This window comes from Onychostoma macrolepis, chromosome 03 (genome assembly GCF_012432095.1).
Source record: "Onychostoma macrolepis isolate SWU-2019 chromosome 03, ASM1243209v1, whole genome shotgun sequence".
NCBI classification, from domain to species: domain Eukaryota; kingdom Metazoa; phylum Chordata; class Actinopteri; order Cypriniformes; family Cyprinidae; genus Onychostoma; species Onychostoma macrolepis.
In genome coordinates this window covers 32,688,916-32,707,987 of record NC_081157.1, presented here as the reverse complement: position 1 = coordinate 32,707,987, position 19,072 = coordinate 32,688,916, and the positions used below count along the sequence as shown (strand labels likewise).

At 35.4% G+C, this 19,072-nt stretch overlaps 2 protein-coding genes across 5 annotated transcripts; both read left to right on the top strand.

Annotated features, from left to right (window-relative positions):
- The first annotated feature begins 61 nt into the window (after positions 1 to 61).
- zgc:86896 (uncharacterized protein LOC415190 homolog) lies at positions 62 to 4,853 on the top strand. Of its 2 annotated transcripts, none has more exons than XM_058771422.1 (10): positions 62 to 194; positions 621 to 701; positions 1,008 to 1,112; positions 2,356 to 2,578; positions 2,713 to 2,820; positions 2,903 to 3,109; positions 3,331 to 3,406; positions 3,920 to 4,113; positions 4,226 to 4,316; positions 4,422 to 4,853. In XM_058771422.1, exons 2-10 carry the CDS (start codon positions 638 to 640, stop codon positions 4,425 to 4,427), a joined length of 1,074 nt encoding a protein of 357 aa, XP_058627405.1. In that variant the 5' UTR covers positions 62 to 194; positions 621 to 637; the 3' UTR covers positions 4,428 to 4,853. The 2 variants fall into 2 exon arrangements, with proteins under 2 accessions (XP_058627405.1, XP_058627406.1); XM_058771423.1 differs by having other exon boundaries at positions 72 to 194; positions 567 to 701.
- Positions 4,854 to 5,966: 1,113 nt separating this feature from the next.
- Positions 5,967 to 17,196, top strand: wipi1 (WD repeat domain, phosphoinositide interacting 1). Of its 3 annotated transcripts, none has more exons than XM_058771420.1 (13): positions 5,967 to 6,318; positions 8,682 to 8,764; positions 10,044 to 10,210; positions 10,386 to 10,482; positions 10,602 to 10,699; positions 10,859 to 10,951; positions 11,807 to 11,877; positions 11,986 to 12,093; positions 12,216 to 12,380; positions 12,468 to 12,575; positions 13,497 to 13,627; positions 13,705 to 13,805; positions 16,462 to 17,196. In XM_058771420.1, exons 1-13 carry the CDS (start codon positions 6,260 to 6,262, stop codon positions 16,510 to 16,512), a joined length of 1,332 nt encoding a protein of 443 aa, XP_058627403.1. In that variant the 5' UTR covers positions 5,967 to 6,259; the 3' UTR covers positions 16,513 to 17,196. The 3 variants fall into 3 exon arrangements, with proteins under 3 accessions (XP_058627403.1, XP_058627402.1, XP_058627404.1); XM_058771419.1 differs by having other exon boundaries at positions 5,968 to 6,318; positions 10,041 to 10,210; positions 16,462 to 17,190; XM_058771421.1 differs by lacking the exon at positions 16,462 to 17,196 and having other exon boundaries at positions 5,968 to 6,318; positions 10,041 to 10,210; positions 13,705 to 14,989.
- Positions 17,197 to 19,072: the final 1,876 nt, after the last annotated feature.

The window sequence follows — 19,072 nt, the reverse complement described above, 5'->3', positions numbered from 1 at the left end:
GCCAGGTGCCTATATCAGAATATAAAGACACACCCTCTCTTATCTCCTCCCTGCTGCCTCTGCAGCCTTTCTTACAACTGCTCAGTCTCATTCGTGTCGACTGCCCAGAGTCCACGAACATAGCCTTCCAAAAGCTCTCCAGCACAAGGATATAGGATATATCACTATCTAGCAAAAGAGAGGAAGAGATAAAGGTGAGGGCATAGTTAATTTTCCATAGTCAGGTAGGGTTGATGTTTGCTGTACAAATCTGCAATCACTGCTCAGTCATACCAATGTACTGTAAATTAACTATATTCTAATAAGAATTGGTTAGGGAAGAATGGCTCTTTTGTAGTACTGAACACTGTAAACATGTTTGCAAAATTCATTTAATTTATTTGTAATTATAGAAATCTTGTGTTTTGGTAATGATCCCGTATCTTGGAAAATGTGATAGTAGTAATAATGTACCATGTGAATGAAAATGGCTCACCAAGGGGAAATTATACCATTTAGAAAAATGACAATCGAGAAGATTTGGGTGGAGAACTCCAAGCTAACAACACTCTGTCTTCCTTTTTTAGTCACATTCATTTTAATGATTGCATGCTCTCCCTAACATCTGCGGTGCATTCCAGGGTTTCCCTGTTGAAACATGTCCCTCTATAGCTTTGGATTGGAGCCTCTGTCCTGTCATGCCTGGAACAAAGACCGGACACGTAAGAGCAAACTAGTTGAGCTACATTTCAATATAAATTACATTCCTTCAAGCTCCGAATGTTGCTGCCTACAGTTCCATTTTCATCCATTATAATCTACTCAGAGGAATATCAGATTGTCTTTAAGAGAAAAGCTGCACTTCTTCATATGAATCATCAGTTTGCTATGAACTTACTGTAATATTGCTGCTTTATACATGGGTTTTTGTTTGCAAGAAATTCCAATAGAACATTTTTTTTTTCAGGTTTATTTTATGTGCATAAAATTTTAAAATAATAATATTATATAATATTTTTTATTATTAGAAATTGCAATAAGTCCCAACAGCAACGTTGTGCACATTTACCAAAAGAAAGGAAAGGAATGGGCTAAGATTCATGAACTGACAGAACACAGTGGACGAATCACAGGTAAGACAAAAGAGAATAGCTGCCACATTAGTCATTAACCCACCGAAACTGTGAGATTGACCCATAAAACAAACATTATCTCAGTGCACCAATCAAAGGCATTACCTAAACCACTGTAAACAGTGCGAGTCTACAACTGGGTTTTATACTAACTGGAACTTAGTCGCAATGAAAGAAGAAGTGACAGACATTTTCTTCTGTATTGTGACATAAATTCAATCCAGCATTATTGATTGGAAGGAGGCATATCTGAATGCGAGCTTGCAGAAAAGGGAGGGGTTTATTATTGATAGACATTTTGATTAAAAATTACAAGGTCAAAACAAATGTAAAAATTATGCATGGATGAATAGGTCACAAATTAATAACACGCATTTAGGAAACATGTGAATTTTAGATTTAAATTTGCCATTAACTAAAACTGGTCTCATCACTCATGAGGGCCAATTCCAAACAGAAGTGAGCATCCCTGTGCCCTACTCCCTTCAAAGGGCAGAGCCCTTGAAGTGTGTTCTTTGAAGGGTGTAGGGCATTACTCTCGTAAAAGCGTTTGGAACTCCCTTGGCCAAGGGAATGACTGACCAAATGTTACCTTGACAACGCTGCGTGTGTGTGCGTGCAGCATTCAGCACTCCATTGGTTGTTGCAAATAAATATTTCTTCTTATTATTATATTGTTATTCAAATATTGTCTAACTGTGTCTTATTTACTATTAAACTTTCAAACTAAACTTGCTTACACTACAGTCTTAAATCATATTTCTATCACTGAAGAAAAATATTTTGTATCCCATTAAAATAAAGACAAATTTAATTTCTACTTATTTTTCTACTTATTTTCATTTCTACTTACCTATTCTACTTATGTTTATATGTGAAGTCGAAATCAACCTCAACTTTGCTTTAAAATGCATCACAAGATCTCCTAACCGAAGATCACATGATCACAAACAGAAATCACTTCCGTGATGTGACCATCGCATTTTCCCTTTGCTAACGGATTTCTGGAAGGGCCCTTTGTGAAGGGACTCAGTTGTTCATTTTTGTTTGGAGCATCCCTACAAATGGCGTCCCCTTCCCGAAGTGCCCTTCAAGGGTGCAAAAAAGCCGTTTGGAATTCGCCCTCAATTTTGGTTGAGTGACGTTTGACATATACCCCATTCTATAGCACTGGATTAAAATATTTCCCATAAATAGATTCTGATAATAAATAAACATCTCTAACAATTGATTTCATTTTTAGGGATTGATTGGGCCCCAGAGTCCAACCGTATAGTGACTTGTGCCTCAGATAGGAATGCCTATGTATGGACGCTTAAGGATGGGGTTTGGAAGCCGACGTTGGTGCTGGTTCGCATTAATCGAGCTGCTACGTGTGTCAAGTGGTCACCTCTTGAGAACAAGTTTGCTCTTGGAAGTGGGGCTAAACTAATTTCAGTGTGCTACTTTGAAAAAGAAAATGACTGGTGAGACTTGCTTTTATAAGACCTTTCAACCTTATTTTTTTATTTTATTTCTGCACTGATTGAGAGAGACGTTACTAATGTATTATCTTTAGCCACATCTTTTGTGCAATCTCTGTTCCTGATTGACTTTATAGGTGGCTGAGTAAGCATATCAAGAAACCCATTAACTCCACCGTTCTGAGTCTAGACTGGCATCCCAATAACATACTGCTGGCAGCAGGCTCAGCTGACCTGAACTGCAGGTTTGAATATTCAGACTACTTTCGAACCATGCTGCTTTGCAAACCATTTTGTTTGGTAACATAGGTCTTTTTATTGGTGTAGAATTTTTTCTGCATATATCAAGGACATCGAGGACAAGCCTGGACCAACACCCTGGGGAGCCAAAATGCCCTTTGGAGAGGTGCTTTTGGAGTATAAAGAGTGCGGTGGCTGGGTGCACGGTATCTGTTTCTCTCCATCTGGTGATGCTCTGGCCTGGGTTAGCCACAACAGCGCCATCAGTGTAGCAGATGCCACACAAGGAAAAGAGTAATACCAACATTTACAAATAACAATTAGCTTTGTACAGCTCCATTTCTTAATATACACCGAAAGTAAATCAAACTAAAATAATTTAATACTAATTATCCTTGATTTCCATGCATCCATAAAAACCACTGGAGTTTGCTGCCTGAATTTAATAACATGCACAGTGTGACCTTTACAAGTCACTTTTAGACTGCCTACATATGAATTTTTGTGCATTGCAGGGTTACTCAGCTGACAACGGGACATCTTCCATTGCTGAGCGTACTGTATGTCAGTGAGACTGAGATTGTAGCTGCGGTAAGGAATTTTCCATCACTTACCGTTTCCTACTGAGGTATAAAATTCTTGGTCTCCATGGTTTATCTGCCTAAAAAATTTATAAAATGGGTTAAGATGAAGTATTGTAGTGAGATACACTTCAAAATGTTTTCAGTGAGTTTAAACAAATGCAAAATATATACACTTGTTGCCTTGCTGCCCTATTAGCAGCATAACAGTTTAATAATCTACCAGAAAATAGAGAGAGCTTTGGTGATAACTGAGTGAACATGACTAATTTCTCGCAAGAAATGGAGTAAAAAGTGGAAAAAGTTGGTCCAAAACATACATTTACACACAAACTGACCACAAACCACAACTTTTAGATGTACAGATGTACATTTTACCACAACTGTCATGGAAACAAGCTCACATGTAATACATGAAGGTATCTCAGTTTGTGTATCTCATGTTACAGGATGTCATAGTGCCTTCCTACCTCTGTTTAATATCAATACCTGTTTGTGCATATGTCTGTGGTGGGGGTTTTAGGGCCACGACTGTTGCCCATATCAGTTCTCATACAAGGGTACTGGATGCTTGGAGTTTGTGAAGAAAGTGGACATTCCCAAGCAGAGCTCCAAGGGCAACATGTCTGCCATGCAGCATTTCCGTAATCTGGACAAAAAAGCAACTACTGAGGAGGAAGAAACTGAGTTGGGCAGTCTGCACCAGAACAGCATCACGTAATATAAGGCTTGACGTCTGCAAGCACGGTCTATTTTAGCACCTTTTGCATTTTGCTCACATTTAAGAGAAATTACATTGCAGTTTGCTAAGACTTTGTTTCTACTGTAGTCAGCTATGTATTCTGGAAGGGCCGAAAGCCAAGGTGGAGAAATTCAGCAGTGTGGGCTTAGATGGTGCCATGGTTGTCTGGGATTTTAAGGTATTGCATTGTCATGAAACAATATTTTGATGGTACTGTTTAAGCAGTCACCTAATGACAACTTATAAAAGTATTAAATGTTTTCCTCTTTAATTTTGTCTTTAGCACTGAAACACCATGGGATCTGGAAAGAGCAGAAAACAATAATAATCGGGGACCATCTTTTTAAGTTTGTTTGTTTTCTCTGACACTTTTTCAGCCTTCACTACAGAAGTTACACTTTAAAGTTATTAAAGCCTGTTGATTTTATTATGATGTACTATGGTGGGATGGCCGATCCCAAATCTGTGGTATGCAATAGTTTTTGTCATGCAGTATTAATTCATCTCAACAGGGAATGTTTTAAAGTGGTTGATTCCAAAAAAAAGCAAATGATTATTTAGCACCAAAAAGAGAATTAACCTTGTATGCAATGATTATCATAAATGAAAATTTTCTACTCCAAATGTGCTGCTAATGTAATAAATCTGTGCATTTTTTTCTTTCTAGATTTGATATAACAAAGCAACAAATTAATAAACAAATCATTAGTAAAAACATTGTGGGATTTCGTTTATTTTTTCTCTTGCTGCAGCACTGCAGAAAATTGTTAGATGCAAATAAGTGAGCCATCAGAGCATTAAAACCGATGTGGTGAGAAGAAAGTTTTGCAGCGGAAATATGAATAAAATGTTAAGAAATTACTTGACTGTATTACATTTGAAGAGTTCAGATGCAAAAGCCTCTAAGTGCCATCTGAAGTTTTCTTCTAAAATGAGCATTTTTATCAGGCTCTTATATTTATGTTCAATTATTTCACTTTTATTGCATAGAAAAGGTCCTATATATTGCCATTAGATTAAAATGACTGAACCTAAACACAGGAGCCTGATAAAAATGCTCATTTTAGATTATTTCAGACGGCACTTAGAAGCTTTTGCATCTGAACTCTTCAATTACACAATTTTTTTTATTATTATTTTTTTATTTTAAATAGCATTAAAATGATACAAATTGTGTTATGTTGATATTTTCTGTGTTTTATTATACTTAATGTATTTTAAAAGCTACATAATTACTGCAATAAACTGAACTGGAACGCATGACATTTCAATAAACAATTTTTAATGAAACCTCATCAGAAAACATTCACAAACAGCAACACTGGAATGGATTTTTGGAATGTTTTAAAGCTTAATATATGCGATCCTGGTCTACAAAACCAATCATAAGGGTCAGTATCTTGAAACTGAGATTTATACATATAAATAAGCTTTTCATTAATGTGTGGTTTGTTAGCATAGGACAATATTTGGCCTAATTTAAAATCTGGAATCTGAGGGTGCAAAAATAAATAAATAAATAAATATTGAGAAAATCGCCTTTAAAGTTGTCCAAATAAAGTTCTTAGCAATGCATATTACAAATCAAAAATGAAGTTTTGATATATTTACGGACATTGCAGACAAGAGGAAAAGGCTGCGAATGACTCTGTCATAAATGTATTCGTGGAAATTTTGATGTGTTTAAATTCTCTGAATAATGTAATATTGCACGCTCAAGCCACGCCCCCTTTCTGTTTAATTCCGCACTCACAGCCAATCAGCGTCTGCCTTAGTTGACTCGCCCAATCAGAGCTCAGCCAGACGACAACACGGCGCATTTTCTTCCACCACTAGTACGGGATGTTGATGTGACGCAACAACGATCAGCTGGTTTTGTTTTGCTTCATTCTCTGTGCTCCGCTTGAAGTCGTAAATGTACAAAATACTCCTGTTTTAATTCATTAATGTGAGGCGGAAGAACAGGCAAAGCGTTGGAGTATATTTGTCTTCCATTTTATTCGGACCATCCAGTTTTTCCTCAGTAGGTCTCCGCTTTGCCACTATCTTTCCGAGCGGTCCAGCCGATCCCAGGCCTCCGATCCAGGGCGGAGGGAGGGAAGGAGGTCGTTGGGAATCGGGATGGAGACCGGAGATGTTGGGCCGGGGCTGTGCTGCGCCTCCTTCAACCAGGACTCCACGTAAGCGCCGCACATCTGCCGAGGCGGATATTTCTAAGATGCTATTAACCGCGATAAACCCTGCTAGAGGGAATGTCACCTCTGCTTAAAGGATTGTCCGCAGTTTATTGTCTGTTTTGATTATTACATATGCATAAAAGGCTAATCACTATGTTATAACGGTGTTTTTTCCATGATGAGGCGTTGTTTCAGCGCTGGTTTTTCAGTGTTTGTACATTGTTTTGTTTTGTTTTTTAGGTAGAAGTGCTTTAAATGGGATAAACTAACACACAAATCACTACAAAATCCACTCATATTATTTGTAGAGTGGATATGAATCTTATTACAAATTTACACTGCAAAGGTGGCACAGAAGCACTTCATTTAATGCTGTTTAATGCTGCTCACAGGTACTCAAAATTAGTGCTGACAAACGATTAATCGCTTCAAAAGTAGAAGTTTTTGTTTACATAATATACTGTATGTGTGTGTACTTTGTAAAAAAAATTTTTTTTATAAATACACAAACATGCATGCATATTTTTTAAAAATGATTACGTGAATATATAAATTTATATTCATATATAATTTATATTATATATAAATACAAATATTTTATATATAATTAGGCTATAACATGTTTTTCTTAAATATGTACATGCATGTGTATGTATTTATATATATATATATATATATATATATATATAAATTTACAGAGTTCAAAACGTTTATTTTGGATGCGATTAATCATTTGACAGCACTAGAAATTACAACTGTATATTTTGTTTTTTCAGTGTTTGTACATTGTTTTTTTTGGGTTGTTTTTAGGTAGAAGTGCTTTAGATGGGATAAACTAACACACAAAACACTACAAAACCCACTCATATTATTTGTAGAGTGGACATGAATCTTATTACAAATTTACTCTGCAAAGGTGGCACAGAAGCACTTCATTTAGTTGACTGTTTAATGCTGCTCACAGGTGCTCAAAATTAGTGCTGACAAACGATTAATCGCTTCAAAAGTAAAAGTTTTTGTTTACATAATATACTGTATGTGTGTGTAATTTATGTTTATAAATACTCAAACATGCATGCATATTTTTTTTTAAATAATTACATGAATATATACGTTTATATTCATATATAATTTATATTATATATAAATACAAATATTTTATATATAATTAGGCTATAACATGTTTTTCTTAAATATGTACATGCATGTATATGTATTTATATATACATAAAAAATGAGTTCACACACATATATTATGTAAACAAAAACGTTTATTTTGGATGTGATTAATTGTTTGACAGCACTAGAAATTACAACTGTATATTTTGGTATTAGGTGAGTCTAAACAGGCATAATTTATGCTCCGTTGTGTCTTTACTCTGTATTTTGAGCAGGTATAGAGCTTGGCTGTGTAAAGACACCTTTATCCTTAGTTTTTATAGAGGATAAACTGAATGTTTGAGTTGCCTTTTTACTCAGAAGTAGAGCTGAATTTGCATGATTGTGTGATCTTATTGATCAGTCCACAGTCTCCTGACAAGGTGTCCCACTTGTGTCCTCCTTTCTAGCGGTTGATCACACTGCTTTCTTGTCTTAAAAAGTCAAGCATAGCAAATCCAACACAAAACATGATACTGAGAGTCAGGTGATCTGACATATTGCTTATTTGAGACTGACGTCAGCTGTGTCTCTTGAGGCAAAACACATTTGTATTAGAAAAATCAGAATTTTGTTATTTTATATACAGGGTGTTAGTCACAGCGGTAATTACCAACACATGTCAGACACAGTCGTTGAAGTCCTGCTCTAAACACAAGGTTTTGTTTTGGGTTTCAGCAGTGTGGTCAGTGATGGTGGAGACGTACACTTATTACGTTCAGCAATAAAAGTAGGAAAGGACATGCTAAGCACAGGATCTGACACGAACAGCTTTGTCTAGAGGAATGAGGAGCCTGCGAAACAGATGTGGACCTTATTTCCTTAACAAAATATATCCTTGCAACAGACCTAAACTATTCTGTTGAAATAAAAGCCAAATAATTACAATGAACCTTTGTTGAGGTTAACACAAAATGTTTCTAACTTGCGTCAGGACCTGTGTTGTATTAGGATTTTAAAGAAACTTTGCTTGCTACTTAATTATTAGGCAGTAGTGTCTGTGTTAGCCATTACATCTGTGTGTTACTTCATTATGTGTTGCATCAGCCTAGTGACTCGCACCGGAAAAAACTTTTTTTATATATATATATATATATATATACATTTATATATTATAAGCTGCATATGCACAAGTGAACTAGATACAGAACTGTGGATGCACTTATTTAACAGAGTTGATACAATATCAGATCTTATTGTTTCTGCAGGTCTTTGGCTGTGGGCACCAAAACTGGATACAGGCTATTCTCTGTGACCTCAGTGGACAAACTGGACTGCATTCATGAGAGCAGTGAGACATTCTCCCATTCTTTTTTTAGTTTAAATGTGATATAACGGGCATGTATGGTTGTCTGCCAAACTACCATGCAATTGGTGGAACCAACACGTGCCATATAATATAGTCATCATCATAGGGTGTAGCCACTTACCAAATAAACTGAAAATGCCATCTCATTTCCTTTGTATTGTGTTGAGAAAGAAATGAGAAGAAATTTGACTTTGGAGTCATTTTATATAAAGAGTTGTCTCTCAAAACATGTATGTGATCTGTGGTTGTGCTGTCAGTAACTGTTGTGATAATCTCGCCCTAGAGGTCATAAAGTTGTCAAAATAGCCTGCTGACCTGGTGGCAACACCCTTTTGTGTTTGAGATCGTATCTACAGTTCACAACAAAGTCATTCAAAGATTTCTGGCTGGTAAAAAGCTGAAGCCAGAGAAACAGCCTGTTTTTCTAATGTATGCAAAATAAAGGTATGCTTGGAAAGTCATAGGATTAAAATATGGTAATTGTAAATAAAGAGTCTCAATTAAAAAGTTAGAATCAAAAAATTTAATAATTACCATGGCCTCATATCATCGACAACCTGTATCTTTCTATTTCTTCAAAAAGAACATTTACACTCATTATTAAAGGTACATAATGACTTCAATTTAAAATTTACACAATTTCAATTAAAGTTACGTGGATGTTGCTACCTCTTTAAATGTTGCCTGTCATCTGATGGAGTTTGGGTTCCGCTGTCTCTTTTGGCTTGCTTACTTGGGGTTTAAAAGACACATCAGCAACATTATGGATTTGACTGCACTGACAGATTCTGTAAGATTAGAACAAAACTTGAACTGAATTGAGCTGGATAATGACACTGTTATCTTTATAGCGCTGCTTTACAGCTGAATCCAGTTTGTTTAATAATGGATGGATTTTGCAACACTGACACTGTTATTAAACTGAATTTAATTAAAATTAAACAGTCTTGAGCTGAAGATTGACACTATTGACTTTTCCAGAATTACATATAGTCAAATTAACTGAACTGAATCACTAATCTGATTCGAGCAGAATTTGTCTCATGTTTAAAGACTAGTATTTGCATTATTTTCCTGTTTCTTACTGTGAAGCTGCTTTGAAGCAATCCTTATTGTGTAAAGCACTGTATAAATGAAGGTGACTAGAATTGACTTTTAAAATGACCACAAAGTGCTTGTACATCAACTACATGTGTTTGTATGTGGCTTGTTTACTGTATGTCGCTGCTAACGTGTCCTTTTCTCTGCTCCCCTTCAGCAGAAACTCCAGATGTGTATATCGTGGAAAGGCTTTTCTCCAGCAGCCTGGTTGTGGTGGTGAGTCAGTCCATGCCACGTCGCATGAATGTCTACCACTTCAAAAAGGGCACAGAGATCTGCAACTACAGCTACTCGAACAACATTCTTGCTGTGCGTCTAAACAGACAGGTAAACACAACACAGCTGTGCTGCAGCAAAACACCTGCCAATTATCAATTACACAGCTCCTGGATGAGATGAACGTTTGTCTCTGCTCTTTAATAGTTTAGCTAAAAAATGTGGAAATGAGCATGTTTGGTTTGTTAGAGAATGTTTCATTTGTTTTGTGTGTTTTTCGTGGCAGAGACTGGTTGTCTGTCTGGAGGAATCCATTTATATCCACAATATAAAAGACATGAAACTCCTGAAGACCCTTCTCAACACACCATCCAACCCATCGGGTAAGTGAACTGAAAAATCTTGAATTATCATTTATATTTTATAAATCGATGTAAATATAAAAAAAAAAATATGAATCTGTACACTGTGTTTATGTGTGGTCACCCATGTGTTTCTGTAGGCCTCTGTGCTCTCTCCATCAACCATTCCAACTCTTTCCTGGCATATCCAGGAAGTGACACCATCGGAGAAATTATTGTCTATGATGCCAACAGTCTGGTAAAAATACTGGCCAAGAACCAGTTTTGCTGCTCATTTTGGCAGTTACTTTTGGTTTCACTTAGTTGCTATACATGAGACAAATGCCTAATCTTTAGTCCTGATGCACCATATGAATCTTTTTCTTTGTTGTGTGCTCGTGTCTCTTCTTCTGCTCAGAGCACTGTGACCATGATTCCAGCTCATGACAGTCCACTGGCTGCCATCACCTTCAGTGCTTCCGGCACCAAACTGGCCAGTGCTTCTGAAAGGGTAAAGATGTTTATTAGATAGACACACAGCCAAGTGAACCTCACAAAACTGCTCAAGAACATGTCTGGGTCATGTTTCACCCTAAATCCAAAGGAAGGACACCGTGGGTTTAATGCTTTAAGGTTTTTTGAATTCAGATTATTTTAAGCACATCCCAAACTGCCATTACCATAATGCAAGAAAAAATCTCATTTTCATACTTTTATGCAAAAAAGAAATATTACATAAACTGCAACGTTTTTTTTTAATGGTAATATTTGTTATAGGGCTTTTATGCTGATTTAAATACAAAGAAAATCATATTATAATATTTTGTTATAATTATAATAATTGTTTATTTTACTTTTTTAATGTACTATAGTAAAAATGCCACTCCAAGGCCCCTCAATGTCCACAAAAAAATTTCAAAGGCCCCATGACCTCTCTAGTTGTTCTTGATTTATTGGATAAGAATTAAGGTTAAGGGTTTTTAAAAATATTTTTACTCAAAATGTCTACCCAATAAAATATTTTAAAATATTAGCTTGGAATAATTTAAAAAATATATAAACATGCCCATGGAGTACCTCATATATCTACATTTTTCTAAAAATGGTTAAAAAAAGAAAAGAAAACAGTTGTTTAAGGGGTGAATTAAAATATCAAATCAAATGAACATATTCAGACATATAACCAGGCTGGGAATTTGTGGCAAAAGTGTTGAATTGGTAAATAAAATGTTCCTAAAATAGGCTTCAGTATTCTTTAGGCAAAATATAATTTTAATATAATAATATTTTATTTTATTTTAAATTTTTTGGTGAAATGCAACACAGATGTGTTTTTGATCTGTCCACTTCTTTTCTGCTTTTTTAGGGCACAGTGATTCGAGTCTTCTCCATTCCAGAGGGATTGCGCTTGTTTGAGTTCCGGCGCGGGATGAAAAGGTACAGTGATGATGATTCAAAGCTCACAGTGAACCGTGAACATACTTTGATCAGATACTTTGAGTCGCTTCACATTTTTGACCTTTGTGTGTGTCTGTTTCACCAAAGGTATGTCAACATCAGCTCCCTTTCCTTCACCCCGGATGCTCAGTTCCTCTGTGCCTCAAGCAATACAGAGACGGTGCACATTTTCAAGCTTGAACAGCACAGCCCAAGGTACTGAAAATGCTCTTTGCTCTCACTTCGTTTAATAAACAACTGAACGAATGAGTCAGAGCATCTGCTTTCACTGGCAAGTCTTAAGTTTGTCAGTGTTTGTGTTTGTGTCTCTCTCGCAGTGGGGAGGAGGAAGCTCCCTCTTGGTCAGCATATGTAGGTAAGATGTTCACAGCAGCCAGTAGCTACCTCCCAGCACAGGTGTCAGGCATGATGAGTCAAGACCGAGCCTTTGCCACCGTCCGGCTCCAGATGGCGGGTCAGAAGAATGTCTGTGCCCTGGCAACGTGAGTCCTGCACTCATTACACAGCAATTTACAAAGTTGTATTTACTGAGAAAAAAACTGATTCAAGAGTTTCACCTGACCAATCAGAATCCAGAAGCTTCCACGTTTGCTTGTGGCCTCCTCTGATGGGCAGCTATTCATCTATAACATTGATCCTCAAGATGGGGGTGAATGCATTCTGGTGCAGAAGCACAGGTGAGTCATCACTCTTTTTTAACTGGAAAAAGAGTCTAATTTAAATAAAGTGTAAATATTAGATGAAAAACATGAAATACTAAAACAAAACTTGCCTTGTCAACTAAAAGTTTTACAAGTATTAAAATTAGTCAAACTAAATCTACATTAAAAAATAAATTAAAACTAAACAGAAATATAAATAATAAAAAGCTAATAAAAATGACAAAAGCAAATAATTAAATTACTTAAACTTAAACTAAAATGAAACTTAGAAATGTTGCCTTTGCAACTAAAGGTGAAAAATTAAAAGTACTAAAACTAAATCTGAAATAAAAATAAAGCTAAATAGAAATATTAAAAAAAAAATTATCAAAACTTAAACCTAAAATATAAAAATAAAAATTTTTCAAAATATGATGTATAAAAATAATACTAAAATAACATTGTAAACAACAAAAAAATCTATCATCTTGAAGTGTGAAATGTGTGTGTGTATACATATACATGTTTTTGTTGTTTACGATCTATCATTTTTCTTTAGGCCTGAATAATAGCTCTATTAATTACGCAGTGTAACTGGTTTATGGTCATCAGTAATTTTTTGCACATTTGTACATCTTCTGCCCCTTTTCCTTTATTGCTGTGAATAAGATTGTCTCAGATGTCACGAGCGAATGTCATGTCCACTCTCATTCAGTCACTGACTCAGCAAATCCTCATCATGAATGAGATGACCCAGGTCATTCAGCTCATTCATGAACAAGAGGTCTCCTTGTGGTAGATAGCAACTTATTTTTAAAGCACGCTAGTTTCATAATTCACTTTGGGCTATGACTGTGTGCGATTTATAATGTAGAACATAACATTAATGTCTATTTCAGTAGTATAGGCAGAGACCTTATTTTGCTAAATCTTACCGGTATGGCCTTTAACCCCCAGGTTGTTTGGATCAGATAAGGATTGGGAGGAGACGGAGAAATCCGAACTCACGGAGCCACCGCAAGCATGCCAGTCCTATGCTGCCACTGTGGCCATCCCCACCTCTGGACCTGTTACAGCCACTCTCACAGGTACCACAGCACACTCAAACACACACGGTTCTACATGTGAACTCTTTTTCATGATCGCCCAACTGTGTTCATCTCAGGCTACTCAGAGGATGGGGGAGCTAAGAAGGGTGAGGTGATTCCCGAGCACGAGTTTGCAGCAGGGCCTGTGTGTCTGGACGACGAAACGGAATTTCCTCCCGTGAGCATTCGCTAACCTCCCCACGTCTAAGCGGCGGTGGTGCATTCCAGTGAATGGGCTTGTCTTGTCCCTCTGTCCACAAGCACTCAAACTAAGTGTGATTTATTATCTTTAACCAAACCAACACCAGCCTGTTCAGGTCTGATGACAGAAAGCAGTTAATAATAATGCATTTTACCAGGACCAAATGTTGCAGTTTAATCACATCAGAAGATGAACATGTTGTCTATTACACAACATAAAAGACAAATATCACTCCAAACATTACTTCTTTGATGTATGAAATAATGAAGTATATATTTCAGTGGTATTATTATGTATTTAGACTGAAATAATGCTACAAGTTCTGGGTGAATACAGACAAAGTGGGACACTTAAAGCTTAATCATTATTACTAAAAATCAGAAGTTCATATAACTAGCACGTGATGACATACACTACTATCAAAAGTTTGGGGGAAGTAAAATGTTTTTTTTTTAAAGATATTAATATTTTTATTCAGCAAGGATGCATTAAGTTGATCAAAAGTAGTGGCAGTAAAGACATTTGTAATGTTACAAAATATTCTTATTTCAAATAAATGCTATTCTTTTCATCAAAGAATAGCATTTCAACTATTCATCAAAGAATTCTGAAAACAAAAGTTTTAAAAAATATGAAACAGCACAACTGTTAATAAGATAATTATGAGAAATGTTTCCTGAGCATCAGAGCATATTAGAATGTTTTCTGAAGGATCATGTGACACTGAAGACTGAAGAAATGATGCTGAAAATTCAGCTTTGACAACACAGGAATAAATACATTTTAAAATATATTAAAATAGAAAACTGTTATGATATTTCACAATATTGCTTTTTTACATGTTTAAATAAATAAATAAATGCAGCCTTGGTGAGAATAAGAGACTTCTTTCAAAAGCATAAAAAATCTGTATATGTAGCCTATTGGATTATATTTAACGGCAGTGAAAAAATCATTAAAAAGTGTTCCACATGATCTGTATTCATCTTAGATGGTGAAATACATTTTCTGACACTAAACCTGCTGTTGCTGTTGTAGTCTAATGATGTTTCTGATCTTATTTACATGGACGTGAGCACAAGTTAGATGACTAATTTGTTTGTTTGTGTACAGACAGGACAATGAACAATGCATTAAATCCACCAGTTATTTGTCTTTGACATTCTGTTGGCCTTTTTGATGCAGTAAATGCTGGGTTCATTCATCACCATTGCTACATAAGATAACTATGTAACAACTACGAGTGCTCTTTTTCTGTTTTAGTCTAAATGGCATGATCTCAAACACATTTTTGTCTATGCACACACACAACATACAGGAGTATTTCAGCTTAAACATGCTACATCTCTCATGCTACACAATGGATTAATCACATTTTAACAATGAAAGAAACATTTTACAATGCAAAAGATCTCAAGATCAAGAGGAGAAACTAGAAATCATGCTTTATATTGATGCAGTGCTCACTTAACTCCACATGGTGGAGCACTTATTGTTATCCAACAGGCCTTGTTAACACTAAAACTTCCTAACTTGTTTTGATAGAGCTGAAATGATAAGTTTCAGATGCTTAAAGGGATAATTCACCCAAAAATAAAAATTTTCTGAAAATGTACGCACCTCTTTCCATCCGAACAGATTTGGAGAAATTTAGCATTATATTACTAGTTCACCAATAGATCCTCTGCAGTGAATGGGTGCCGTCAGAATAAGTGTCCAAACAGGTGTCCAACAAGCAATCCACAAGACACCAGACCATCAATTATAAAGCAAAAACCAGCGTGTTTGTAAGAATCAAATCCATCATTAAGGTTTTAACTGTTGCTTCTGGCCAAAATAGTCCACAATCCATATATGGTTCCTCCAGTGAAAAAGTCTGTCTCTTATTGTCCTCTCACATCAAAATCCATCGACATATTTGCTTAGAACTGTTTTCACCTGTAAATGGTGCTTGATTTGTGCACATTTCTCTCCTGATTCAGATGAAACGACTTTTTCATTGGAGAATGTTACAAAACATTGCACAATTATATTCACAATATTATGAACAGAGGACTCGTGTTTTAGATGAAAGCAGCAGTTTAAAGTTAAAAACATTTTAATGATGGATTAGTTTATTACAAACACGCAGGTTTTCTCTTCATAAGACATTAATTGATAGACTGGAGTCATTATTGTGATGCTTTTATCAGCTGTTTGGACTCTCATTGTGACGGCACCCATTCACTGCAGAGGATTCGTTGGTGATCAAGTGATGTAACGCTAAATATCTCAAAATCTGTTCTGATGAAGAAACAAACTCATCTACATCTTGGATGGCCTGAGGGTGAGTAAATTCTCAGCAACTTTTCATTTTTGGGTGAACAACTATTCCTTTAAACGGAGGAGCTCAGGACTCTGATGTCAGAAGGATTTAATCATTTATAGGATGTCAGTTTGGACTAACATATTCAGATGCCATTGCTATTGCGTTTATATACCTTCCAAGTGTCATTGTGGTGTACTAAAATGTCATTATGGCTAACTGATATGTGTCAGACATGTTCTCAGCTAACTAATGTTGAGATTTGTATCTGTCTATAACACACCCATGGCCGAGGGAACAATAAAGCTCTGTTCTGGTTTCCGGTAGATAAATTGGTGCCGAGACGGATCTGGGCGAGGCAAGGGGAGACGACCGTGAGAGGGTAGAGAACAGGTGGAGGCTGCAACTGTCACAGGAGGATCCTCAGTGCATGAGCAAGGACAAACAAATAAAAAAAACTAACTTCAGGGTGCTAAATTATTAAAGGAACGGTTGAAATGATAATATCTTAAATTGAGTTGGTCAGGGATTTGGGTCGTTGTCACTCAGACCCCTGAAGGGTGTGTTATAAATGAGGTGCATGACTGAAATATAACCACATATTGTTCTAGTTACGTAACACATTGTATTAATTCAGTCATAATTCTGTAGCATTTTATTCTTTTAATTTATAACACCATCATATTGAATCATAAGAGAAGAGGAATTACTTTTTTATATATGTGTTTTGCTGTATTGATACTTAATATGTTTACATGTTACCATCCTGAATACTAATACAACGGGATGTTTTGTATGTATGTGCCTATGATATTACTTGTAAGAGTGCAAAGTATTTTGCTGGATTGCTCAAGACCAAAAGATAAAAAAAGAAATGAATTATGTAGGAAATCTATTAGGAATGAAATTATGCAAAACATCTCCTGTCTCCTGTAGTCTTTTCTTCATTCTTCATTTATTATTTTTTTTTACCACTTGTATTCAGCAAGGATGCTTTAATTTGATCAAAAATGACAGTAAAGACATTAATAATGTTACAAAAAAGATGTCTATTTCAGGTAAATGCTGTTTTTGGACTTTCTATTCATCAAAGTATCCTGAAAAACATATCACTGTTTCCACAAAAAAAAAAAAAAAAAATATATATATATATATATATATATATATATATTAAGCAGCACAACATTTTAAAAATGAGAAATGTTTCTTGAGCAGCAAATCAGCATAAATAAAATGATTTCTGAAGGATCATGTGACACTGAAGAATGGAGTAATGATGCTGAAAATTCAGCTTTACCATCACATGAATAAATTACATAGAAATGTACTACTACACAGCTGTTTAAAATTGTAATAGTATGGAATGCAACACTATGTTATTACATTACTGTACTTCTTGGTGAGCAAAAGAGAATACTGTCAAAAATGTTTTATAATTATATCTTATCATATATTATAATTCAATAGGCATGTTATTCGTGACTTTAAACAGCTTGTTTTGTCTTGAGTTGTCAGACAAATCAGAGTAATCAACACTCAGCCTGTTAAAATCTAATGAAACTTGACAAAGACTAAGGACACCATGAACATTTCTATCATTTAGGACAGATTTGTACCATATAGGTCACATTAGATAATCTATCTAATAGTTGATTTTAATGAATTTGTTTTGTTTTCATTACCCACATTTTACAGAACATGAACAAGATAACCTTAGAAATTATTATTTTATTTTTTTTCATGTGAATATGATCACTGTAGTGCTGTGAAGACTCAGCTGTGCAACACTGATCATTATTTGTTTTGAAAGGCAAAAGAACATGTTGAGCTTTGGGCATTATCCAGTCAAAACAACTTTGTTGATCCCACAGAGCTTTGTGTTCAACTTTTGAGGTCATTTCCATGGGACATTTCATGTATTATTCTCTGCCCTTGCTGTATATGCTAAATCTTGTAAAAGGATATTAAAGCTACTAATTATATCCAATAAGATTTGCATTTATGAATTTAAATGCATTTTATACACAGTCTGAAATAATCCATGCTTCTCTCACAGCAATGAGCAATAAATCACTCTATTCAAAGTCAACAATGCAGCTTCATGCTCAACGCAGTGCATAAAACATAATTAGCTGTCAATAATAAGGCCCCTTAAATATTCTACTGTTATGTTTCATTTCAATTAAGAACAATATTACAGTGTACAACAAAGAAAGTGTCATGAAATAAAAAGTATATGTGCTGGTTAAAATGTTTTGCCTTCAATAGAATGAAAAAAGATTCTAATAATGGCTCATTTAGAAGAAATACATAAATTAAGGCAATTTGTATGTACCTAGAAAGCACTACAATGAACATGCTTTAGAGTGACGCTGTTTTTCAGCATTCCTAGCTATGAGTATTATTGTAGGGCTGAGCTATAGTCTTATGAAAAATTATATTTATTAACAAATGCAAAATATTCTATCAAAAATTAGGGAAGCAATACACATCTGGAGGAGGAATAAGAAACATAGAGTCACTAATACCTGAAAAGGTGCCCTTAATATCTGGAACCATGATTCTCATAATGGTATATTGATGATAAAATTTGACCTATTTACCTAAAAGCACTAAATTGAACACACACTAGAGTTTTTAGGCATTCCTATCATCAAGTATATGCATAAGAACATTTGAATATAAAAAAAAATGGCACTGGTGTGCATGATAAATGAGCTGTCCAAGGTACTGAACAATATTCCACTACAAACCGACTGATGTCTGGTGCTTATATATACAGGGTTTGGCATAGACACAAATGCCTGTGATACATCTTCTGGAAGTTACTGAAATGATGATCATAACACTTAAACAGTAACTCCCAAGTTTCTTTACAAGGACATTTTAAGTAATCCATTATCAATCTACCCATTATCGATGAATCAGACCAGCGTGT